Below are 26,833 nucleotides of genomic sequence, written 5' to 3' on the forward strand. Positions count from 1 at the left end.
AATAATAATAATAATAATAAATGTATTTTATATAGCGCCTTACATTAGGCATCTCAAAGCGCTTTCTACTGAACGCACAGGAAGAGGAAACTGGTATCTATCTTCGTGTCTCTCTCTGGAGAAGACGGTAAGCTAATTTCCCAAAATGTTGGCGTGTTCCTTTAAAAACAATCACGTGACTCTCTCCAGGCCTAGTATAGCTATGTCTCACGATTGACTGACAGGTGTGACGACCAACGGGGCTGTGTTCCTCCCGTCGTCGCTGACGCTGGGGCTGAGGAAAGGGTACAGCCTCTCGGTGAACGAGCACCGGGTGAAGGAGTAGAGGTGGGAGCCGGCCTCCGCGTCGAAGAACGACACCCGGCCCTCCTCGTAGTCCACGAACACGGCGACGGTGCGCGGCCTCTCGCCGGGACGCAGCAGCACGGATGGGGACTCCAGCGCGCGGTACTCGTCCCCGCCCCTCAGCCTCACCGTCCAATAGCCGTGCTCGGGCGTCGACGTGATCATCCCCTTCCGGTTGACGGACTCTCTGACCACGCCCAGGTCCCAGAAGGTCTTGCTGCCCACCGCCACCTGGTGGGGAACATCAAGGGATATCTTATCTTATCTTAAGGTTAATACCTGAGATGAATGGAATTAAATTTATAACATAAAAAAAATTAAAAATTTTATAAATAAATACACACATAAAAGTTAATAAAAGACACTTGAGTTTGAATATGGCCACCAGTGATGTCATCTGGGACATTGAATCCCTGTCAGGGTTTCCCATTAATTACCTAGACTGTGGCGGCCCGCCACAGTTGTAATGAACCAAAGAAATATTTGTATTAAAAAAGAAAATAATAATAATCTTTTTTGTTTTGTTTTTTTTACAATTTTTTTTTAATATAAAGTTTGCCAATAGGGATGTATCAGTAGTATTGGCAGTGGTAGTAGTCGTAATAGTAATCCGCTATATTTTTTTATTTTCTAAAAAATAAACACAGGTAACAACTTTTGCTTCATTTCTTTGATGGCTCAAATGTAGCAGTAGTTCCCAAACCTCTCCTCGAGACACCCCAGCCGTTCCATGTCTTTGTTAAATTCCACCACCAGCACACCTTGATTCAACTAATAAAGGGCTAGTTAAGTTGAATCAGCTGTGCTGGTGGTGGAATTTAACAAATACATTGAATGGCTGGGGTGCTTCGAGGAGAGGATTGGGAAGCACTAGTCTAGTCTATTTTGTGTTTTGAGCACAAAGTTCATCATAGATCTAGCCTCTTTATTTTGCTCTCAAAGTGCACCAGATTGATGCATTTAACTTTAAAATGTAAAAAAATAAATAGTTCCGGGGGGACCCCCCTACAGGGTCGGAGGTTCACCCCCCCCCCCCCCCCCCCCCCCCATAGTCTCCGAAAATCCTGTGGGCAACACTGCCTGTGTTGTGTTAATTACAGCTCCATTCGATTATGTAGATTAAAATAGTGATACCTCGTTTTATAGGGACTGCTACCTTATCATTTCATGGTGCTGTAATCATAGGGGTGTAATGGTACACAAAAATCACGGTTCGGTACGGGTTTTCGGTACAGTGGGGGAAAGTTTGGCTTTCCATGTTCCACTCAGGGGTGATGTAGTGTGCAGTAACTAATTGTACTTGTAGGACGGTCAACGAATATTCTATATTGAAATTAATAATCGATTTGTTAAATTAAAAAAATTCTAATTATTATATTAGATTGTGCAAAAAACAGCCCCCGGTGGGCGGTCGTTAGTGGTTAACATACCGCTGTATTCGTTCGGTACACAGCCGTACTGAACCTGAGGTCCAGTACTGAAACGGTTCGGTACGGATACCTACCTTTACACCCCTAACACAACACAGGGATTCAATGTCCCCGATGACATCACTGGTGGCCATATTCAAAAAAAATTATCTTCAATAACTCGTTTTTGGATGTGTGTGAGATTATGTGCAAAGTAAATCGGCATTGTTTTTTTGTGTGAAGTGCCCCTTTATTTAACACCTTGATCCTGACCTGGAAGTAGAATCTGCCGGACAGGAAGCCCCTCCCCCCCAGAACACAGAGGACGGGGTCGAAGCGCTGGGGGTTGTCAGGGAGGAGGTGGAGCAGGTCACCACGACCCGCCTGCTTCCCGTCTGCGGACAGGACGATGTTGGGATGTGCCGTGTCCTGATCCAACACCACGTCCACTGGGGACGCAAGAGACGAGTTAACGAGACCATTCATCTATTAACCCTTTCAGTGAGGGAGGGAGTGAGGGAGTGAGTGAGTGAGTGAGTGTGAGTGAGTGAGTGAGTGAGTGAGTGAGTGAGTGAGTGAGTGAGTGAGTGAGTGAGTGAGTGAGTGAGTGAGTGAGTGAGTGAGTGAGTGAGTGAGTGAGTGAGTGAGTGAGTGAGTGAGTGAGTGAGTGAGTGAATGGATGATACAAACTATTCATACCCTTTCAGTGAGTGAGTGAGTGAAATAATGAATGAATGCATGGACGAGGGACTGACTTGATCAATTTTCTTTTTTTTTTCACTTTTTCTCCTTCTTTTTCTGTTTTTCTCCCATCCCAATTTAGTCGAGCCAATTCCCCCCTCCCCTGTCTTGATCGTTGCTCGCATCATGTAGGGTTGGGCATCGTTTGGATTTGAACGATTCCGGTTCTGATTCCGATTCTCCATATCGATTCCTGTTCTAAACGATTCTCGATTCCGATTCTTTGAGGTGCCGGTCAAAATAGGTCACAGCTTATTTCGCAGGAGTTTTTTTTTTTTTGAAAATTAACATTTTCAGTTGACTTGATACAGTTTAATTTGGTTGCTGTACTGTAACTAGGGTATTAATTCCTTTTTTTTAATATGTTAACTTCCAGAACCGGAAGTTAGGAACCGATTCCTATTAGAACCGGTATTCGGTGCCCAACATCGCATGTGCCCCCCACTGGTCGGTCTAGGGAGGGTTGATAGATACTATCACATGTCCCCTCCGATACATGTGGAGGCAGCCTGCCACTTCTTTTCACCTGCCAGTGCGGACTCTCATTGGCGAGGTGTAACGCCATCTCCTGTCCTTGCTGTGCAGGTGTCGTATATTTCTAAATGAAAACATGAATAAATGCAAGTGAAATGTACAAGGAAAATGATTTGAAAGACAAAATGCTGATTGATAGAAAGGCTATTTAGAACACCATGTGAAGGTATTTCTGAGACCCTAGGGTAGAGGCGGTTGACTCCCCAGAAAACAGATGGCTGACCTTAAAGACAATAAAACTGACCCCTACCCTAAGTAAGGACTTTCAAGTTACGACATGGCAGAGTGGTCAGGGGACAGAGTAAATCGGACTGTAAAAAGAGCCTCTCAGATAGATAAGTCAGCAGCACTCAAGTGAGGCCAAATGTTCAAAATGCATCAAGGATATAGAGAAAACTAATAAAGTTACATGTAGGCATAACTCTTAGAACAATTAGAATAACTTAGTCACAATAAAGAATAAAAACTCTTAAAACTAGAAGCTAAAATTATACAGTATTGGTCAAATGTTCATCAGGAAAATAAAGTGTTCTATTAAAGGACGGGGATATATGGTTTGTTATCTGGGCACTGTCTGAAAAAGTAGTCTGGTTCTTATCTAGACTATGTAAACATTTTTAGTCACAAGCATGATGATGTATTACTCAGTGAAAAACTACCCTCTCATTAAGTAATGATTAAAGTGTCAGCAGATTCAAACTGTGAAAACCGTTGTCAGAGGACCCAGGAGGTTGTGTCAGCAGAAGAAATTGTGTAACATGTGGTCACAGGACACCATCAAGACAAGTTCTGCTGGAATGTGACCAAAAATAAGTGGACGTGAATAGGCAGGCAGGGTCTCCCCCCCCCCCTCTCGCTCTCTGTCTCCCCCTCCCTCTCTCTCTCTCTCTCTCTCTCTCCTCTGATAAAAAGGGCTGATGGCGACACACTAGAGACAGGACTCACACCAAAAGGGACCTGGAGAGACAGACAGACCTGGAGCGACACACACACCGGCTGACAAAAGGAACCTGGAGATGAGTGCTCCTGGCTGAGCGCTGAACCTCCACCGACGGAGAGAGGATCACCAACCGGAGCTTGAGAGCCGAGCCGGAGACTCAGAGCCACTGACACCCAATGACAGAAAATCGCTTCGCAGCAGGAGATCCTGCCACGGAGAGAGATGAAATCAAGCGCTCCTTGCTTGAGCGCTGAGACTGACGGAGACCCAAGGTTGCCTTGGCAACCACCACCAAGAGAAGCCGCGTGTTGGCCATGGACAACCTGAGACAGCGAACAGCACCGAGAGACGATTAGATTGAAATGAAAGAGACAATTAGATTGAACCAAAGAGACGATGTACTGTTTTAATTCCTAAAGCTGTTTTATTAATAAACACCGCCGCCCGTTGATTTTGACCATATCGTCAGTCTCCTCTTACTTGAAACCGAACATCTAAAAATACCTAAACCAATGCAGAGAAAAGGGTGATATACAACACTATACGATCAATGAACTTAGATAGAGATACATGAATGAAGAAAAGACACTTCAATTGGTCCGTGACCCGTCCTGCATTCGACCAGAACCGGTTGAACCACAGAGAGGTTCTCTCCCCATCATCGAAGCCCTCTGCGACTGAATGATCGTCCACTTCAGCCAAGGCCAGCGGGACTAGGTAAGTAGTGATGATGGTGTTTAAGATTAGTAATGGTCGAAGCAGTCTCGCTTTTTGGGGTTGCTATTGCATTAGGTAGAAATGAGTTGGAAATGGACCAGGATAATGTTGGTGTTGGGGGAGTACCGGGGTCCAGGTTTCACAACCTGGCTCTGGTCTCAGCCACACACCGCTGCTGCACTTAGAGATGTTCAGTTAGTATGCCTATAGTTGGTACAAGGCCAAGTGAGGGGAGGAAATGGATGTCTATATTTAGTTATATCAGCTTAGGGGATAGGCTAGGGTTTAGGTAAAATATTTGAGGGGACCGGCGTAGGAGCAGTAGAACGGAGATTAGTCACAGATAGCGGGACGTGGGACTGTGAGTGACGGAGTGGTTCATTAGAGGGTAAGGTAAAGAGTTTAAAGAGATAAACCGTGGTGTAGTACAGGGCAGCCTGGTTCCACGAAGAGATAAACCGTGGTGTAGTACAGGGCAGCCTGGTTCCACGAAGAGAAAAACCGTGGTGTAGTACAGGGCAGCCTGGTTCCACGAAGAGAACAGAAAACGGAGTGTAGAGTAGTATAAGAGAACCGTGGTGAAGTACGGGGTAGCCTGGTTCCACGAAGAGAACAGAAAACGGAGTGTAGAGTAGTATAAGAGAACCGTGGTGAAGTACGGGGTAGCCTGGTTCCGCGAAGAGAGACAGAGAACAGGGAGATGAGAAGAGGTTAAGGGTTCGGGCTAGAATGCTGTAGAAACCACACTTAGAATCGGTGCGACGGAGTAATAGACTTTGGAAGACGTTCCATAAGCGAATTACCACTTCTAATCCGACGTCATTTAGGCTCAGATTGGCTAAGGTCGATATCTGAAGAACATCAAGCCGCGTGGATGAATGCAAGGGGCTCTACGGGTGGCGGGGAGTACGGTCGAACACACGATTTGGCCATATAAACTCCGATACAAGCCAACATAGGGCGCTGCTGAAACTTTCACGGGCTACAATACATGAATGGAGTGGGTTTCTCAGGGGTATAGCAAGTCGGACTCAGTAGATATATGAAGCACTTTGGAAGTAAATACTGCACGGGGGATTAGAAAATAGGAGGATATTGTGTGAAAAAAAAAAAAGCAAGGAGATGCGTTTGGAATGATTGTTTACAAATGAATGGTATGCTTATGAATGAGACATTGTTTTGCTGAGTATATGTGTTTGAATGGATGAATGTTAGGAGCTCGGAGTGAATGTCAAGGTATTTTTTGTATTATTATGGACCAGGTGGCCAACGCTGCAGCGGGGAGAAACCACACCCCTGTCCTGCCGGCATTAGCTGAGCGCGACGCGACTAACGTGTGGACGCTGTGTTGCGTTGTCGAGTGAATTGAATGAATGACATGTGTGATGGGACCTAGGAGATGTGTAATGTTCGTTGAAATTTTTCATAACGGTGGTGTGGAAGTCTAAAATTAATGTAGTAAAGATCAAAGAAAACGGGGATTTTAGAGCCGGTGACGTCACTGGAAGCGTCGGAGCTGGGGGTGCGTTTGATACTGTGTATTTCGGTCGGCGGGGCCAAGCGGGCGAGCATGCTAGAATAAGGATAATAATATAGGTTCTGTGAACGGGGGTTTAATAGGATTAAAGTTATGTTGCGGGGGTATAGCTGGGGTTGTGTAGACGTCGCGATGTGTTGTGCCGCTCGAGTCAACGGGACTGGGCCGTTTAGGAGGAGTGGTGTTGGATGCTAAGCTAGGCTAAGCTGGAGCTAGCGGCGCTGAGCTAACGAAGCTAAGATGCTAAGCTACCTGTGCTAACAATATAGCATGATTGAACTCTCGGGGAATCTCGCGTGTTGCTACTCTTTGCTAGTGCGGGATCTTAGAGGGGCGGTGGACAGGGACTTCCGGTGTAGAGGGTTCTGGGAATTGTAGTTTTGTGGTTGAGGTAGAACGTCGAGTTGACGTCTTGGGGTGGTTTACGTAATGACGCACTTGCGGGGGAGGCGTGGCGCCTCCTACAGGAAGTGGTGAGTGCTGTGGTGCGTTGGTGATGGACAAGACGTTCCAGCGGAGGGCGCTGTTGCCTCTTTTATGGTTTCACCTTTACGGGTGGAACGAGGTGCAGTAAACAATAGAGAGCAGTTGTGATTATAATAGGTTTTGAAGCGCGGCAATCTGTGGGAGTTTGTGAGTTCTTTTTATCGTTTTTTTTTTCTGTTGTTGATGATGGGTGTGTTTACTGGTTTGATTGTAGGTCTGTATTTGTTATGGGCCAGGGGTAATGGCGCTGGTGGAATAGTATGGGATAGATGTGTGAGTTTGTTTGTGACTTTGGTTGTGTGAAACCCCCCCCCCCCCCTTTTTTCCTCTGTCTCTTCCTCCCTCCTTCCCTCCCTCCCTCCCTCCCTCCCTCCCTCCTTCCCTCCCTCCCTCCCTCCCTCCCTTCCCCCCCCCTCCACCCCCGCCCCCCTCCGCTCCATCCCTGTCTCCCGGCTTAACTTTGTGAGGGGACAGGTGCACAAAGGGAGTTTTTGTTTAGTATAGATTGCCTGATTGATTGATTGATTGAAAGATTTTGTTAACAGATTGTAGAGTGGGTGCAGTACAGTACAGCTCAATACACACAATTGTTAAGGGGATGCAGACCGGAGAAAGACTTTCGTCTTGTTTACATCAGGGTCCCCCATTTTCAATTCATCATGGGTTTGGAGTATTGGGTATATTAATATAGTGTTACTTGCTAAAATAGGATTACATAAGGATAAATGGGGTATTCTGCTGGTTGAGTGTAGACGGTTTTGGTAATAGTTAATGTTGCATTGTGTGCCCCCCCCCCCCCCCCTTTCCTCCCCTTAGTCCCTGTATCCCTGTATCCCTCCCTCCTTTTTTCTTTTCCTTTCGCCCCCCCCTCTGTCTCTCCTTGTATTTCGCCATCCCTAGGTTTGTGGCGTGTTGTGGGCATTTGGTTGTAGGTTTATTTGAACTACGTTGTTATTGTGTATGTGAAGTAGGTACCGGATGGGCGCTGGCCTGTCTAGGTGCAGGTGGTGGTAGGATGATTTGTAATATTCTTGGTGTGGTAAAGCTTGGGGTGTTTCCGTTCAGGTTCGAAACTGAAGGGAGGACGCTTTGGGCTGTGAGTTGACGGTTCTTTGTATATTCAGAGAACTGGGTGAATATTGCGGTGGCATAGTGCGGGTGTCCATGAAATTATTAACGTGGCCAGCTGTACTATGTGTCGGTCGGGGTTTTAGTGATCTAAGTTGCTAGAAGTTTATTGTTTTCCCTGATTAGGTGGCTGGTAGCAGTAGCAACACTGAGTAATTTTTATTAAGTGTTGTGGGGGGTAATGGTTGTGTGTAAGGATGAATGAAATGGATGTAGTATGAGAAGTGAAGCGAAAGCGAATAATACATTTAGTCGATATGCTAATCGGGCATTTAAAAGTAAGAAATAAGGTTAGGATGAACAGATTCATCAAGCAAAGAGAGATTAGAATCAGATGAAGGACCAGGTTTACAAAGGATTATTAGACAATGGATAGGAAGGGGATTAATGATTATATTTCCCAGGAAATCAGGTGGAGAGAGCACACAGGGGATTGGAAAACTCCAGTGTTCCTGTTGAAGGAACGGACAAAAAACAAGATAAGCTGTATCGTTATTTTTTCAAACAAATCACACTGTGTCTCTCTAAATATATTAGTATAGTGTTGCCCGACATTTCCAATGCATAACGAAGAGTGGAAATAATAAGGGAAATGCCACTGTATTAAGTCTGGATGTTTCTGCTTTCTTTCGGTACAGGTGCTCGACCGGACAGGAGCTCTAACGACTTCCATAACCATCTAGGGAAAACGGCTTTAATGCGCCTTGGTATAAGTATGAATGATAAGCCAGTTATCAATCCTTGTCTGCACAGTAAAAATTTGACAGTGTGAGTGTTTTAACTCAAGTAAGTAGAAGTAGTGGAAGACAGAGAAACTTGTTTTTTCAAACGGTGATTACAAGAGTGTGTTGAAAGGGAAGTGAATGACAGTAGCATAGGAAGTTCACCTTAGAGGAACATTGATAGGAACAACTGAAGCGTTAGATGCAAAAACAATAGAATAACAGCGACAACAATATGGAAAATAGTGATCAGGCCATTGGGGGGAGTAGGCCGAGAGCCTCTGCAGACATTTCCCAGATAGACTTTGCCGGTGATAATGATTTTATTGATTGGGACTTCTCTCATGTGACCAGTACGACAGAGGGACTTGGAATGTTGACTTTGATTCCAATACAGGGGAGTGAGCCAGTGACAACGGTGTTACTCCAACCAGAACCGATTCAAGCTGGAGTGTCCATTGCAGGCGACTGCGGTTTAACCAAGGGGCAGAAAAAGAGACTGAGGTTACAGCAGTCCCACGAAGTCCACTCTGGCCGGATGGCTGGAACTGAGACCGACAGCAGGTATGGAATACACGGACAGTTTCTACAGCCCACCCGTTTCCCATATCCACCCTGCCCTCAGCACCAGAGCCAAGATGAGAGGCGGAGCCCAACGATGGGACGTCAAACCGCCCGTGCTGAGATGGGGGAAGAGGCAGCATACTATAGACAACAGAGAGCGTTTGTGACGGCGTTCGAACAACACGAGGCAGTTCATCGAGATCTGATGAAGACACAGCTGGAGATCGGTCAAGCCGCACACGAGACTCAGAGACTGGGACGAGAACTGGCGAGAAAGACTGTGCTACTAGAAGCGACAGCTGTTGAGATCATGCTTCGAGCGTCTGACCTAGGCCGCCGTGATCAAAGAATGCCCTGTGCTCCGTTGCCCGGACAGGGAGCTGGGCCACGACAGGGTGAACAGGACCGCAGGAGGGGTGAGTTTCCAGGCCCCTCCCAACAAGAGAAGGCCCGAGGAGAGGCAGCAGAAAAGGACAGGTATGCCCCTCTCTCCTCCAGGCAACAGGACATGCGACCAGAGGACAGGAGAGGGGTGGACCTGGCGAGGACTGTGGAGGGCCAGCCGAGAGACTGTGGGAGTCGTGGTAAACTGGGTAAACTGGAACCCCTGGGATGGCCGGCGTCGGCTGTGTGCTGGGGTTGTGGGGAGGTTGGCCATTTCGCTCGGTCATGTTACAAAGGGTGGAGGCCTCAGCGAACGTCCGGAAAGAAGCAAGAGTCCAAACAGGGTTGCTGGGAATGTGGAGAGTTGGGACATTGTCAGAGGGGGTGTCTGCATAGGTCATAGGTTAATTAAGAACGAGGCAGGAATGCACAAGCGGAGCTAATAGTGCTCGGGAAAATAGAGTTATTAATAAGTTAAAATGGGAAGAAGGACTGATTGGAACAAAAATAGAATAAAAAATATATAGAAGCGTTGGTACATTAGATTATGAGTGGAAGCGACTAAGATGGATGTGCAACTAACAGGGAGAGATGAAATGACTGACAGATGCATGAGCCAATCGTACTAACAGTTAATTGATAGACAAATCATGGGTTTTCCTTTTTGCTACAGTGTGTCTGATCAACTCTTGCTGTGGCAGTGAGGAAAACGTAGGGGAGAATGGTATGGTGGACGATTTTTGGTATCTCCCACCTGTGCAGCCTGGCCCGGCTGCACAGATTGGAGAGAGAGAGAAAAATGGTCACCGCAATGGCTCTTGTGGTCATGTGAACTCTGAACCAGACGGTGTCAGAGAAGGGTTAAACAGTTGGTTTTAGACAGGAACAATGGAACATTTAATGTTAGACAGGGTTAGAAACAAAGGACTATTTATAGTAGTGATTACATACTTGATCAAAGGGTGGTCAAGTTTGAATTAAGGAATTAAAAAAAAAAAAAAAATGAAAAAAAAAAGAAAAAAAAAAACAACAATATTATTATTTCATTACTTATTTTGTTTCTTTTTGGATTTTTAATTTTGCTGTCTTAAGTTTTTGCGGGGGTACTTATGCCTCTAGATGATAGTTTAATTCTGTTGGATGGGTGTGTAGCATGTAGGCACTCACAATTTTTTTTGTTTATTTACGATTTTCTTTGTTTTTGTTTGGTACTCTGATAGTTATAGGAACTGGCTGGCTGGGAGGGTTCTCTCGCCGGTCAGGGATAGCAGGTGGTGGTGACACAGCGAGACTGGTAGGAGGTCTGAGATAATGAGCTGGAAACTGAGAATGGACGGGAGCTGGTTCATGGTTTGTTTTCCGCTCATTAAGGCTCCAGATGTAGAATCTGGAGGGTTGTGTCACTTTTTGGGTTATGGTAAGTGTTGGGGGAACATATTTCTCTGTCTATAAGAAAGCTCTGTAGGTTGTTGGTCGCAATTTGGCCAGTTAGTGTTCATGTAGGGTGCAGACATGTGAATTTGATGATTGACTTATGGAAGACTCTGCACCGGCTTGTTGAAAGCTGGCGGAGTGTGTGTGATGTGTGTTTAAAGGGACTGTGGTTTGTTGACCATGCACATGGGTTCTGTTGGTGATTGGCCTCGTCTAGAGCTGACTGTCCGGACCGAGGAGCTGTCGGGAAACGAGGTATTTGAAAGTGAAATAATGGTTATTCCACTGTCAAGGGTGGAGGTAGTTGTGTTGATCTTAAGATATTTGATCTAGTAAAACAGTACAGCACAAAAAGAAATGAGACAAAGATGATTTGATTGAATGCTAACGTAAGAAGCTGTGAAATACATAGATAATGAATTGGAGAAAAATGTATTGTCAAAATGCAGAACAGTAAAGATGTATCTGTGAAAATAAATGTTTCCAATCTATTGTGTGTTTTGTAAATAATAATCCAAAATGCAAAAAGGACAGAGGGAAAATCGTTTCCTTCTGTCGAAAATCGGAGCAGTACCAGAGACCTGCATACAACGAAGAAGGGGCGGTGATTAGCACAAGATACAACAAGAAGAAAACGGTCAAAAACGAGTTAGCAGTAAAGGCCTTAGGAGGTTTAAACAGGGATAACTGACAGGGATGAAAGCGAAGGATAATTGAGGCCTCAGTGGTCTTTTTAAGGAGTAAAAATGATTTATGTTGCTTGTTTGAATTTCCCTCAAATGTTTAGAGTGTTAATATTTTAGTGGGGTGATGTATTAATCTTTTCTTGCAGAGTCCATTACACAAAATAGACATTTAAGCTAAGTACATGGATAAATATAGTCTTAAACGAAAAGAAGCTGAGAATGGTACGATCATCTCTTTGCATAGAGAGACGGACCTAGACTGGATGTAACTGATAATGTATATAAACTGTGAAAGGAGGGAAAAGTAGGTGAAATGATGATTTTGTAACTGTACAGATGGAAAGGGGTTTGTAGTTCGATTTGGGTAAATTTTGGATTTTTTTGAGAATTTTTAGAAAATATTAGCAAAAATTATGAGAATGATTTTAAACATGTTTAATTTAGAATATTAATGATGTATAGGAGGTTATTAAACCCCCTAAGGGTGGATTGTCGTATATTTCTAAATGAAAACATGAATAAATGCAAGTGAAATGTACAAGGAAAATGATTTGAAAGACAAAATGCTGATTGATAGAAAGGCTATTTAGAACACCATGTGAAGGTATTTCTGAGACCCTAGGGTAGAGGCGGTTGACTCCCCAGAAAACAGATGGCTGACCTTAAAGACAATAAAACTGACCCCTACCCTAAGTAAGGACTTTCAAGTTACGACATGGCAGAGTGGTCAGGGGACAGAGTAAATCGGACTGTAAAAAGAGCCTCTCAGATAGATAAGTCAGCAGCACTCAAGTGAGGCCAAATGTTCAAAATGCATCAAGGATATAGAGAAAACTAATAAAGTTACATGTAGGCATAACTCTTAGAACAATTAGAATAACTTAGTCACAATAAAGAATAAAAACTCTTAAAACTAGAAGCTAAAATTATACAGTATTGGTCAAATGTTCATCAGGAAAATAAAGTGTTCTATTAAAGGACGGGGATATATGGTTTGTTATCTGGGCACTGTCTGAAAAAGTAGTCTGGTTCTTATCTAGACTATGTAAACATTTTTAGTCACAAGCATGATGATGTATTACTCAGTGAAAAACTACCCTCTCATTAAGTAATGATTAAAGTGTCAGCAGATTCAAACTGTGAAAACCGTTGTCAGAGGACCCAGGAGGTTGTGTCAGCAGAAGAAATTGTGTAACATGTGGTCACAGGACACCATCAAGACAAGTTCTGCTGGAATGTGACCAAAAATAAGTGGACGTGAATAGGCAGGCAGGGTCTCCCCCCCCCCCTCTCGCTCTCTGTCTCCCCCTCCCTCTCTCTCTCTCTCTCTCTCTCCTCTGATAAAAAGGGCTGATGGCGACACACTAGAGACAGGACTCACACCAAAAGGGACCTGGAGAGACAGACAGACCTGGAGCGACACACACACCGGCTGACAAAAGGAACCTGGAGATGAGCGCTCCTGGCTGAGCGCTGAACCTCCACCGACGGAGAGAGGATCACCAACCGGAGCTTGAGAGCCGAGCCGGAGACTCAGAGCCACTGACACCCAATGACAGAAAATCGCTTCGCAGCAGGAGATCCTGCCACGGAGAGAGATGAAATCAAGCGCTCCTTGCTTGAGCGCTGAGACTGACGGAGACCCAAGGTTGCCTTGGCAACCACCACCAAGAGAAGCCGCGTGTTGGCCATGGACAACCTGAGACAGCGAACAGCACCGAGAGACGATTAGATTGAAATGAAAGAGACAATTAGATTGAACCAAAGAGACGATGTACTGTTTTAATTCCTAAAGCTGTTTTATTAATAAACACCGCCGCCCGTTGATTTTGACCATATCGTCAGTCTCCTCTTACTTGAAACCGAACATCTAAAAATACCTAAACCAATGCAGAGGAAAGGGTGATATACAACACTATACGATCAATGAACTTAGATAGAGATACATGAATGAAGAAAAGACACTTCACAGGCCTCCTGACCAACCTGTAGGAGTCGCTGTTCACAACGACCAGATTACCACCCATCGACTTCCCTCCCGCTGACACTGCTAATTGAGTCAGTATGACGGCCGGCCCAAGCCGGAGGCAACGCTGACAGCCGGATTGTATATCGGTGTCTCACTCGTTGGTGACGAGCGCTTAGACCGCTGCGCCACCCAGCCGCCCGCAATTCACACATTTTCAATGAGGAAATTAATGAATGATTGTATGAATTCATATAGTGATACATGTGTTCAGACAGAAAGTGATAGCAGTGCATATTCACAGGAGGGTACCTGCATATGTCTGCATCCTCTTCATCTCTGAGGTAAAAATGAAAGGAAATACAAGTACAGATATTTTAATTTCAGCAACTAAAGTCAACAATTTTGGTTTAAATGTTGCAATCATGGTTGCCTTTTTATTTTATTTTACACTTCAGTCTTTTTTGTGTAAAGAAATATTACTGCCCTAAGTATGGCTGCCCGTCCGCCTGTTACTGTTCCGCAACTGTAAGTTACTTCCTGGGTAGGCCTGATTGGCCCCGACAGGCACGTGACAGGCGCGGCCACGCCCCGCGGCAGCCTCAGGACGCGCAACGAGGCTGCTGAGAGCTGTCGCGCGGAAATAGGCTGTCTATTGCCTCGCGCTGCAACGCGGAAATAGGCTGTCTATTGCCATTCTCTAAGACAAACTCTAACCTTAACCAGCTCCTTAACAGCGCCTAAACTTAACCCTTTAACCTTAAGCAACTCCGAAACTATGCCTAACCTTAACCTTAACCTTAACCATGCCTAACCTTAACCATAAGGCATAACCAACTCCGAAAGAATATTGCCATTCTCTAAGACAAACTCTAACCTTAACCAGCTCCTTAACAGCGCCTAAACTTAACCCTTTAACCTTAAGCAACTCCGAAACTATGCCTAACCTTAACCTTAACCTTAACCATGCCTAACCTTAACCATAAGGCATAACCAACTCCGAAAGAATATTGCCATTCTCTAAGACAAACTCTAACTGTTGTGAAGGGCCAGATTAAACTGAGAATCTACCTTTATTGTTTGATATACTTTGTATATTATTTATATATATACACGGAATATCCCTTTACCTGCGTTCAGACCAGAGTAATATTCGCTCTCCTATTGGACAGCGCCCCCAGGCGCCAGCGCGCAAGCCCCCAACGGCAAGTTCAAAGACAACTGCAGGCATGTCGGAACATGCCCGGAGTCAGCGTAGTGATACCAGACAAGGACTGAGGTTGGGACTAGATATTCACTTAAGTATAAATACAGCGCAAGGTGCGCACACCGTGCTTAGTCGCTTAGTTCAATTCAGTTACGTTCAGTACCTTACCCACCTTCACCACGAGTCAACGTGCAGTGAAGTGAGCAACCTTGCGTCTAACAGAGCATTGAGAACCGCGTGCGAATAGAATGGTAAAAGTGTCAGAGTTTAATGAAGTAACGTTGAGTTCGACTTAATCTAATGTGAAGTAAATAGTCGTTCATTTATTGTATATCGTGCGGCCACAGTTCTTTCGTGTGTAACATTACCCAGCGGTTCGTCGTGTCTTTAGCTAGTGTACTTAACCAGGCTGTGTGGCCTAAATACGTCGCCCACACCCGAGGAGTCCTAGGCGGAGAACCGTTGGACATGTACACAGGAGAATCGGCGTCGGCGATTGCAGAACCATTCCTGGTTGGATTATATTGATTTGGAACGTGGTACCCGGAGAAGAGCATCGTTGATTTCCACTATCGTTTGGGATTCAACCTCGTGAGGATTACAACTCGGGTCGGCCTCGTGGACGGGGCTGGCTAGCAGTCATCAATGCTGTCGAGCATCTGGATTACAATTATTACTTTGCTGCTGATCAAGGGAGTTTACAAGGACCGACTCCTGTACCTGGAGTCTCTTTATTCCTCATTGAATCAGACGGAGTACCCGGACATTCCTCTACCCTCCAGGCCTTACACCCCCGGAGGGAACCCATTGTCTCCAGTCGGTACCAGTGTTGCCCTATATAGTTGCTACTATACGACAGGTGGCGTCAACTTAGACCCATCGTAGGATTCCTGCTATTCTTAGTGACTCATGCTCTTGACTGACTTTACGTATATTCTTCGCCATACAAGCGCGACCCTAATTCTCATTCTGTAACCTAACGTTGCCTAATAATAATAAATTACCCTCAAATACTATTTCTTTGTCAATGCCGTATTCTTGTGGGTGTTCACCATCTATATTTGATGTACTGTCTGGCCAGTAATTAAAGTACATAACTAGCAGTGGTTTAATCTATCACAATCTGTAATACAGTCAGGGTTTTGTAACCCCTCAGTTACAATTGGTCCTTCGAGCCGGAGGGTATCAGTGTAATATTTAATATAATATTAATATTGACATGGCCAGCGGTGAACACTCCCCAAGCGGCTCCCCTAAGCTAGAACGCCCGCAGCGCAAACATCAGCTACCTCCATATCTGGAGGAATTCGCTTTCGTTCTACCCCCTAGCTTATCTAAACAGACGTTAAATACGGATAAATCGGATAGTCTAAGCATGTCCAATCCTATCGACTTGGCGACCCTGCCAGTAGAGACCCCAGTGGGTTCAAACGAAACTGACTCAGCTCACGGGGGGGACCAGGTGGGACATGACATGACTATACCTCCAGACAGCGTCACCGGGATAGACCCCGGAGCGCTCCAGGATAAAGAACGCGCTCCAGGGATAGAACCCGACACACAACCAAGAGAAGAGAACCGCGCCCAGGAGATAGACCTCGGAGCGCGCCAGGAGAACAGATCTCCAACAAGCCCTGTCAGCACCCGATCACCTCCGTCAGTGTCATCCCCCAGCGAGGCGGACCAGAGACTGGCGCAAGCCTTGATCGCCACGCTGACAGCCTCAACCGAAAGAGACCGACTCCAGGGTGAGCGCGACCGGCTTCAAGCAAAGACGCTTAGTGAGCGCGAACACTCTGCCACGGAAAGAGAGCGCCTCCACGCGCAACTCCAAGCGCAAGCCCTTAGTGAGCGCGAACACTCTGCCGTGGAACGAGAGCGCCTCCGGGCACAACAATTAAGTGAGTGCGAACACTCTGCCATGGAACGAGAGCGCCTCCAGGCTCAACAGATGAGCGAGCGCGAACAACGAGAGCGCCTCCAGGCGCAACAATTAAGCGAGCGCGAACACTCTGCAGCGGAACGAGAGCGCCTCCAAGCGCAACAATTAAGCGAGCGCGAACACTCTGCAGCGGAACGAGAGCGCCTTCACGCGCAACTCCAAGCGCAAGCCCTTAGTGAGTGCGAACACTCTGCAACCGAACGAGAGCGCCTCCAGGCGCAACAAAGGAGTGAGGACGACCGCATAAGACTGGAGGAGAGGCGCCTTCAGACGGAAGAGAACATCGAACGAGACCGCGCCAATGCACAGCGCGACGCCGCCAATGCCCAGCGCAAAGCAGAGCGCGACAGGCTGCAGGCGCAGATGATAGAACAATTGATCGCCAGGGCGACACCCCCTCTCTCCGCACGGAGCTCCCGGAGATCATCACGACAAGGGTCTAGGGCACCTTCCCCTACCCGACAAAGCGACCCGGGACCCGGCCAACAGGAGGAACCTGTCTACGTCTCCGAGCCCCCTCCCCGACCGGTCCATACGAGACCCAGCCAACAGGAGGAGCCGGCCTACGTCGCCGAGAGACTAACTAGAAGACTCCAGGACCTAGAAGAGGAAGAGGAAGAGGAGGAATATCAAGCCCACCAGCACGAACGTACTTTGGACCAGGAGGCCCAGTACAGCCCCGACTTCAGCCCCGAGTCACTGCACTACAAACCCCCGACCCAACTCACGGGTGAGTTTGACGTACAGTCAGCACCGAGGAACAGCACCTGGGGACCCGGCCTCTGGTACCCACCAAGTACTAACCCACGACCACACGTACGGGGAGACTCGCCCAGGAGGCCTCTTCCCCTACGCTCACCAATGTACCAGCCATCCATGGCATCGTACCTTGGCACACCGACGTTCCCAGACTTTACGCGCGAGGACAGAGCACAGTACACGGAATTACGCATGTGTTTGGAGACTATGATGTCCGATGTCCCCGACGAGTCGTACAAATATGCCATCCTCCTCAAGCATCTCAAGGTGCCCAGAGCGCATAACATAGCGCTGGCATATTCCAACTCAAGCACCCCATACTCCGCGGCTCTGGTGGCCCTCGACCAGCGTTATGGACGCATATGGGATTACGTGATCCAAGAAATACGGGATATCGACCGCCTCCCCCCAGCCAAAGACAATAGAGCACTGGATGACCTCTCTATCAAGGTACAATCCCTCGTGGGGATGCTGGGGTCCCAAAAGGAGAAAGGGAGATATGAACTGTATGCAAATTCGAATGTGGAGCGAATACTGGAGAAGCTCCCTCCAGCCCGCCAAGAGCGTTTTCGGCGGCAGAGAGACCACCGTGATCCCAACGGCCCAGAGCCATCCCTCCTAGACCTGGCCGCTTTCCTCGCAAGGGAAGTTAGCAGCCTACGACTGGACACATTCGTGTGGAGTGGATCTAGCCCAAGAGATGGACCTCGGAGGTCCAACGATAACCGGCGGTCAGTGACCGTTATGCACCAGGCCGAGTCAGTGCCGCAGCACAAGAACCACAGCACCCCCCAGACCAAGGGGAAGTGGAAGATTGTATGCCAGTACTGTGAAAAGGAACATTGGCTGTCTCAATGTGACACCTTCAAGAAGCTGACCGCTGACGAGGGGAGTCAGTGGATCAAAGCCAACCGCCGCTGCTTCCGCTGCGCGCGCAGCCATATGGCAGCTGAGTGCCGCCTAAAGAAAAGATGCAGCAAGTGCGACGGCGCCCACTTGGAGGTCCTACACGACAGCAACAAGAAGAAACCCGTACCCCCAAGCAGCTCGAGAGTGAACGTCATGTACATAGACCCTGCGAAGAGCGGGGGCTCCCGAGTGCTCTTGAAGGTGGTCCGAGTGATCTTAAGCTACGAGGACAAGGTCATGGACACTTACGCCGTCCTAGACGATGGGTCAGAAAAGACTCTCCTCCTCGCATCCGCCGCAGCCCGGCTGGGTCTGCGGGGGAGCGAAGAAACAATGACAATCCGTACCATTAGAAGAGACCTGAAGACCATAAAGGGTGAAAATGTCAAGGAACAGGGCTGGGACGACCCCATACCCGACCACCTAGCTTCCACCAGGAGAGAGTGGGAGAGAGAACTCAACTCGCTCAGAAGCTACTTCCCACCCACAGTGCGGCTGGAGACGTGCCAGATGGACCTGCACGTCTTCAGCGACGCCTCAGAAGTGGCCTACGGTTTGGTGGCTTACTTGCGGGCCCGAGAGGAGGGAGGAGAAATACACACAGCCTTCATCCTGGCTCGCTCAAGGATAGCCCCCCGCAAGCAACAATCGATCCCGCGTCTAGAGCTCTGCGCAGCTCTGGTAGGAGCGCAACTCGCCACGTTAATCCAACGTGAACTCACCATCCCGGTGCAAAGAACAATCTTGTGGTCAGACTCCATGACCGTACTCACATGGATCCAGTCCGATTCTTGTAGATACAAGGTCTTCGTGGGAGTCAGAATCACAGAGATTCAAGACCGAGTAGGATCAGCGTGCTGGAGGTACGTGGACACGAAACAGAACCCAGCCGATGTCATCACACAGGGGATGTCCCTAGATGACCTCACACGTCACAATATCTACAGTGATGGTCCTGAGTTCCTCAAGCTCCCGGAGGAAGAGTGGCCTACCCCAACCCCTCAGGAGGCTAGTCAAGAGGAGGCAGAGATCAAGAAATCTATGTTCTGTGGGTTGACGCACACCCCAGTCCCCACTGACCCTAACATAGACGACTGCCTCACCTTTGAGAGTGCGCATCTAAAGACATTTCTGTGGCACCACCCTGAGGTTCCCCCCACTACCGACATTAACGCATCGAACTACGAAGAGGCAGAACTCCTTCTGCTACAGCGAGCCCAAAGAGACTCGTTCCCCGACGAGCTAGACTGCCTGCAGGAAACAAAGCCAATCCCGTCAGACAGCAGACTGCTCCACTTGGCCCCCGAGCGCGACACCCATGGCCTCATCAGGGTGTGTGGTCGTCTGAGACGGGCCCCGGACTTAACGGATGACGTCAAGTCTCCTATAGTCCTCAACAGCCGACACAAGGTCACCGAGCTCATCATAAAGAAATACGACGAGGATGTGCACCACGCTGGGGCAGAGAGAGTCTTCGCTGAGATCCGACGTCGCTATTGGATACTGCAAGGAAGAGAAGCAGTACGACGCTTCCAGCGGACCTGTCTATACTGTCGCAAGTGGCGAGCACAGCCCAGTATACCCAGGATGGCCGACCTGCCTCACTGTCACACCCGACCCGTGGCGAGGCTGATAGAGTTGCCGAGGCTCCCTGACCCCCCTGATGACGATCATGACCCACTGACTTTGTAGATTGCCCTACTCCCCACAACAGACATTGAGCAGTTGACTGGACTATTAATCTGTCTCCCTTTAACTAATTAGGTGCGGACTAATTAGGAGGCGGCTGTTGTGAAGTGCCAGATTAAACTGAGAATCTACCTTTATTGTTTGATATACTTTGTATATTATTTATATATATACACGGAATATCCCTTTACCTGCGTTCAGACCAGAGTAATATTCGCTCTCCTATTGGACAGCGCCCCCAGGCGCCAGCGCGCAAGCCCCCAACGGCAAGTTCAAAGACAACTGCAGGCATGTCGGAACATGCCCGGAGTCAGCGTAGTGATACCAGACAAGGACTGAGGTTGTGACTAGATATTCACTTAAGTATAAATACAGCGCAAGGTGCACACACCGTGCTTAGTCGCTTAGTTCAATTCAGTTACGTTCAGTACCTTACCCACCTTCACCACGAGTCAACGTGCAGTGAAGTGAGCAACCTTGCGTCTAACAGAGCATTGAGAACCGCGTGCGAATAGAATGGTAAAAGTGTCAGAGTTTAATGAAGTAACGTTGAGTTCGACTTAATCTAATGTGAAGTATATAGTCGTTCATTTATTGTATATCGTGCGGCCACAGTTCTTTCGTGTGTAACATTACCCAGCGGTTCGTTGTGTCTTTAGCTAGTGTACTTAACCAGGCTGTGTGGCCTAAATACGTCGCCCACACCCGAGGAGTCCTAGGCGGAGAACCGTTGGACATGTACACAGGAGAATCGGCGTCGGCGATTGCAGAACCATTCCTGGTTGGATTATATTGATTTGGAACGTGGTACCCGGAGAAGAGCATCGTTGATTTCCACTATCGTTTGGGATTCAACCTCGTGAGGATTACAACTCGGGTCGGCCTCGTGGATGGGGCTGGCTAGCTGTCATCAATGCTGTCGAGCATCTGGATTACAATTATTACTTTGCTGCTGATCAAGGGAGTTTACAAGGACCGACTCCTGTACCTGGAGTCTCTTTATTCCTCATTGAATCAGACGGAGTACCCGAACATTCCTCTACCCTCCAGTCCTTACACCCCCGGAGGGAACCCATTGTCTCCAGTCGGTACCAGTGTTGCCCTATATAGTTGCTACTATACGACAGGTGGCGTCAACTTAGACCCATCGTAGGATTCCTGCTATTCTTAGTGACTCATGCTCTTGACTGACTTTACGTATATTCTTCGCCATACAAGCGCGACCCTAATTCTCATTCTGTAACCTAACGTTGCCTAATAATAATAAATTACCCTCAAATACTATTTCTTTGTCAATGCCGTATTCTTGTGGGTGTTCACCATCTATATTTGATGTACTGTCTGGCCAGTAATTAAAGTACATAACTAGCAGTGGTTTAATCTATCACAATCTTTAATACAGTCAGGGTTTTGTAACCCCTCAGTTACACTAACCTTAACCAACTCCTTAACAGCGCCTAAACTTAACCTTTCTAACCATAACCAACTCCGAAACAATGCCTAACCTTAACCAACTCCGAAACAATGCTTAAAGTTAACATGCCTAAACTTAACGGCGAAAAAAACTTAACGGCGAAAAAAAAAAAAAAATTGAAGGGAATCAAACTTGCCAGCAACGGACGGTAGGATCCACACCAATGCAGCGCTGCCAATTGAGCTATTTCTGGATAGTGAAAAAGGGCGTATTACTGCTACATAATCTACATAATGCTGCCGCGGAGCGTGCCGCGCGGCAGAGAAAGTTGCGCGTCCTGAGGCTGCCGCGGGGCGTGTCCGCGCCTGTCACGTGCCTGTCGGGGCCAATCAGGCCTACCCCGGAAGTAACTTACAGTTGCGGAACAGTAACAGGCTGCCCGTCCCCATGCAGTGGTTTCAGCCGACACGCTGATCCCCCCTGCTGGCCAAACCCTAGAATGCAGCCTGTGGGAACATAGGGCTGAGGGAACATAGGGCTGGGGGAACATAGGGCTGTGGGAACATAGGGCTGTAGGAACATAGGGCTGTAGGAACATAGGGCTGTGGGAACATAGGGCTGTGGGAACATAGGGCTGTGGGAACATAGGGCTGAGGGAACATAGGGCTGTAGGAACATAGAGCTGTGGGAACATAGGGCTGAGGGAACATAGGGCTGTGGGAACATAGGGCTGTGGGAATATAGGGCTGTGGGAACATAGGGCTGATGGAACATAGGGCTGTAGGAACATAGGGCTGAGGGAACATAGGGCTGAGGGAACATAGGGCTGAGGGAACATAGGGCTGTAGGAACATAGGGCTGTAGGAACATAGGGCTGAGGGAACATAGGGCTGTGGGAACATAGGGCTGTAGGAACATAGGGCTGTAGGAACATAGGGCTGTGGGAACATAGGGCTGTGGGAACATAGGGCTGTAGGAACATAGGGCTGTAGGAACATAGGGCTGAGGGAACATAGGGCTGAGGGAACATAGGGCTGAGGGAACATAGGGCTGGGGGAACATAGGGCTGTAGGAACATAGGGCTGGGGGAACATAGGGCTGGGGGAACATAGGGCTGTGGGAACATAGGGCTGTAGGAACATAGGGCTGTAGGAACATAGGGCTGAGGGAACATAGGGCTGTAGGAACATAGGGCTGTAGGAACATAGACACGCTCCCTTTTATTTATGGTTGAAGCCCTGTGTGTATTGAACCCCTAACTCTGGCAGGATCAGCGCCACTGAGACACACAGGCCCTCACTGAGACACACATGCCCTCACTGAGACACACCGGCCCTCACTGAGACACACATGCCCTCACTGAGACACACCGGCCCGTGCTTCTCCACAAACCTCACCTCGCTCTCGCAGCGCGTCCAGCTCACTCTTCAGCGTGTCCTCTAGCCTCGAGACGGCAGCCCTCACGGTTCCCACGCACACGTCGTGGTGAACACAGATCTCGGACCATTCTCTCGTGGGCGGAGGGGAGCTGAGAGCCGGGGACCTCTACGAGAGAAAGAGAGGTTTATCTTGTCATTTTCGGGGGAACTCTCCAGACCATGTTGTTGGAGCCGAAATACTTGATTGGATTTATTGTTATTTATGTTATGGTTGATGGTTATATCTATAGAGGAAAATTAGTTGAATGTATGGAATATTGAAAGAAATTATTTATTGTTTTATATAAGTTATGCAAATCAGACAATATTATGCTATGGATAAATATGAGTTATGATTGCTGAGGGTTGATCTATGTCTCGCTCCCTCTTTGGGTCGGCTCTGCTATTACAGAGCCAGGTAGGATCTTTATTAGGGGAACTGCTTTCACCTGGGAAAGGCTGAAATTAATAGGTAATACCTGGTTGGGAGACTGGGAAGCGGACACAGTATTTCTACTGCAAATATGGATTCAAATCATTGTTTATTTTAATTGTTTTATAAGGCAAGTGGGCCAATTCTTTCTTTAAATGATTTGTTAATAAATTCCTTTGTTAAATGGAAACATCAGACTTTTGGTTTTTGGATTACGCGTCGTCAACCCCGCTCACAGTGGCTGTTTGTTAAAGCCACGATACCATGTGATTCTGGAGGTGGAGGAGGAGGTGGAGGTGGAGGAGGTCCCTGAAGGAGGTCGAGGTGGAGGAGGTACCTGAAGGAGGTGCAGGTGGAGGTGGAGGAGGTACCTGAAGGAGGTGCAGGTGGAGGAGGTACCTGAAGGAGGTGCAGGTGGAGTTGGAGGAGGTCCCTGAAGGAGGTGCAGGTGGAGGTGGAGGAGGTACCTGAAGGAGGTGGAGGTGGAGGAGATACCTGAAGGAGGTGCAGGTGGAGGTGGAGGAGGTCCCTGAAGGAGGTGGAGGTGGAGGAGGTACCTGAAGGAGGTGGAGGTGGAGGAGGTACCTGAAGGAGGTGCAGGTGGAGGTGGAGGAGGTACCTGAAGGAGGTGCAGGTGGAGGAGGTACCTGAAGGAGGTGGAGGTGGAGGAGATACCTGAAGGAGGTGCAGGTGGAGGTGGAGGAGGTACCTGAAGGAGGTGCAGGTGGAGGAGGTACCTGAAGGAGGTGCAGGTGGAGGAGGTACCTGAAGGAGGTGCAGGTGGAGGTGGAGGAGGTACCTGAAGGAGGTGGAGGTGGAGGAGATACCTGAAGGAGGTGCAGGTGGAGGTGGAGGAGGTCCCTGAAGGAGGTGGAGGTGGAGGAGGTACCTGAAGGAGGTGGAGGTGGAGGAGGTACCTGAAGGAGGTGCAGGTGGAGGTGGAGGAGGTACCTGAAGGAGGTGCAGGTGGAGGAGGTACCTGAAGGAGGTGGAGGTGGAGGAGGTACCTGAAGGAGGTGGAGGTGGAGGAGGTCCCTGAAGGAGGTGGAGGTGGAGGAGGTCCCTGAAGGAGGTGGAGGAGGACCCTGAAGGAGGTGCAAGTGGAGGGGGAGGAGGTACCTGAAGGAGGTGCAGGTGGAGGTGGAGGAGGTACCTGAAGGAGGTGCAGGTGGAGGTGGAGGAGGTACCTGAAGGAGGTGCAGGTGGAGGTGGAGGAGGTACCTGAAGGAGGTGCAGGTGGAGGAGGTACCTGAAGGAGGTGCAGGTGGAGGTGGAGGAGGTACCTGAAGGAGGTGCAGGTGGAGGTGGAGGAGGTACCTGAAGGAGGTGCAGGTGGAGGTGGAGGAGGTACCTGAAGGAGGTGGAGGTGGAGGAGGTACCTGAAGGAGGTGCAGGTGGAGGTGGAGGAGGTACCTGAAGGAGGTGCAGGTGGTCCTCGGTGTGCGAGAGCTTCTGGAGCTCTGAGCTCCTCCCCTGCAGTTCCTCGACCTCCTGCTCCAGCTCTCTGGTGAGCCCCTCGGCCCTGACCTCCGCTGCTCTCTGCGTCTCCTCGACCTCCCGGCTGACCTCCGCTTGTCTGTGCTCCACGGAGCGCACCAGGGACTCGAACAGACGTGCGCTCTCCTCCATCTCCTTCTTGGAATTCACCTGATCGGGATTGAAGGCATGTAAAGACCTTAATTTTGCGTGCTCCCATCATGTTCTCTTTTTGCTAATGAGTAGATTAGATTAGATTTAGATTAGATTCTAATTTATTGTCATTATACAGCACAAGTACAGTACAACAAAAATAGGTTTGGCATCCAACCAGAGTGCAAATGTAACAGTAAAGTGCAACAGCAATATACAATGTACAGGTGATGGGTAAAATTTATTTTATGTACAGAGTTGTAGTATAATAAATAAAGACAGTATGACTACTACTGGCCAGCAGTGTAACTAGTAAGAGTAGGATATGTACAGATATAGTTTTCACGTTTCAAGTTTGTTTATAAATTAATTAAGTCACAACAAAATACAGAATACTTTATGATTGTCATAATCACGGCAAGAGCCTTCTTCACTCCTCCTCATCCTCTCTCACATTCACCACGGAAGCCTCACAACTTCTTCACTCCTCCTCATCCTCCCCCACATTCACCACGGAAGCCTCACACCCATATATGGGCAGCACCCCTTCACACACTGTCAAGCTCCTCACTCAACTCGGCTGTACCTCATCTCCTGATTCACACACTGTCAAGCTCCTCACTCAACTTATAGTATATTATATGGTAACTCAGTTACGTCTATTCTGCATCGAACATTGTACATATGTCTATACTGAACACTGTGACCTCATTTTCTACTTCTAAATTACATGCTATACTATGTTATTTGATACTATCTTGTCTAGCACAGTCTCTGGAGCGTAACAGTAAGAAGCATTTTGTATGAAAGTATTCTGTACTTCTGTATGACAACTATTAAAGAAACTTGAACTTGAAACAACTCGGCTGTACCTCATCCCCTGATTCACACGCTGCCAGGCACCTCACTCAACACAGCTGTCCGTCATCCCCTGATCAGCAAGACACTACATCTACCGGCAGATTCTGGCCAGACCTCGTCGTGGTGTTATTCTAGTTACGATGACTCAGCCTGAAGCCCTGCTAACCTGCTCTTGTGATTATTCCTTGCCCTAATCTTGTTTCTCTTGTGCCCAGGACCTCCGCTCCAGTGCACCTCCCTGCCTGGACGCGTGAATATTAAAGGCAACCAACTTGTGTTCAGCCTTGCGTTCAGCGTTTCTCTGATTGGCCACACGGCCACGTGACCGCGCTGCGGCGCGGCAGAGAGTTGCACCGCCTGCGGCAGCGGCCATCTTCGCCGTGCGGCAGAGAGTTGCGCCGCCTGCGGCAGCGGCCGTCTTCCGTTGGCCGTCGCAATGACTTGTGACTGACCTAACAGTGTTTATTATTAAGAGTCAGATAGTCCTAACAGTGTTTATTATTAATTAACATCATAAACGAACTACCAGATTTATTTTGCACCAGGGAACTTGAAGGTTCCTGCCGCGCTCGCGGCAAAAGGGGGCGGGCTAGCGGCGTGGGGTCGTGGCCAATCAGAGAAAAGCTGAACACAAGTTGGTTGCCTTTAATATTCACGCTGCCTGGACATCTCGTGCTGCACAAGGAGTGCTCCTGCTCTCTCTCGACACAGACCTGTGTCTTCTGCCCACAGCTGCACTGGGAGTGCACCTGTCCCCATCCCCCCAAGAAACATTCCCAATACCTGTCTGTTGCACATTCCTGCCTGTTCAACTGTCTGCTTGGGGAATATTATTAAAACACCCTAAAACGGGGGCGGCTAGGTGGTGTAGTGGGCAAGGCACTCGCCACCAGTGTGGAGACGCTGGGTTCGCGTGTTCGAATCCAGCTCTCCACATTGTTTTCAGTTTAGCTGGTCGTCCGCAGTAATACACATTGGC

General features: G+C 48.2%; 1 protein-coding gene across 1 annotated transcript in view; it reads right to left on the reverse strand.

Moving 5' to 3' along the window:
- Window positions 1-207: 207 nt before the first annotated feature.
- LOC311226696 (uncharacterized protein) overlaps window positions 208-26,833 on the reverse strand; it is a gene marked incomplete at both ends in the record, with an annotated part of 43,454 nt that continues 16,828 nt past the window's right edge. Inside the window, 9 exons of the mRNA XM_084312108.1 lie at window positions 208-576; window positions 2,028-2,203; window positions 13,906-13,932; window positions 22,911-23,058; window positions 23,736-23,831; window positions 23,950-24,163; window positions 24,282-24,343; window positions 24,484-24,681; window positions 24,778-25,011. Of these exons, the coding sequence (XP_084168234.1) occupies window positions 208-576; window positions 2,028-2,203; window positions 13,906-13,932; window positions 22,911-23,058; window positions 23,736-23,831; window positions 23,950-24,163; window positions 24,282-24,343; window positions 24,484-24,681; window positions 24,778-25,011 (1,524 nt within the window). The remainder of the gene's footprint in view (window positions 577-2,027; window positions 2,204-13,905; window positions 13,933-22,910; window positions 23,059-23,735; window positions 23,832-23,949; window positions 24,164-24,281; window positions 24,344-24,483; window positions 24,682-24,777; window positions 25,012-26,833) is intronic.

Source organism: Notolepis coatsorum (genome assembly GCF_963971535.1).
Source record: "Notolepis coatsorum genome assembly, chromosome: 4".
Lineage (NCBI taxonomy): Eukaryota > Metazoa > Chordata > Actinopteri > Aulopiformes > Paralepididae > Notolepis > Notolepis coatsorum.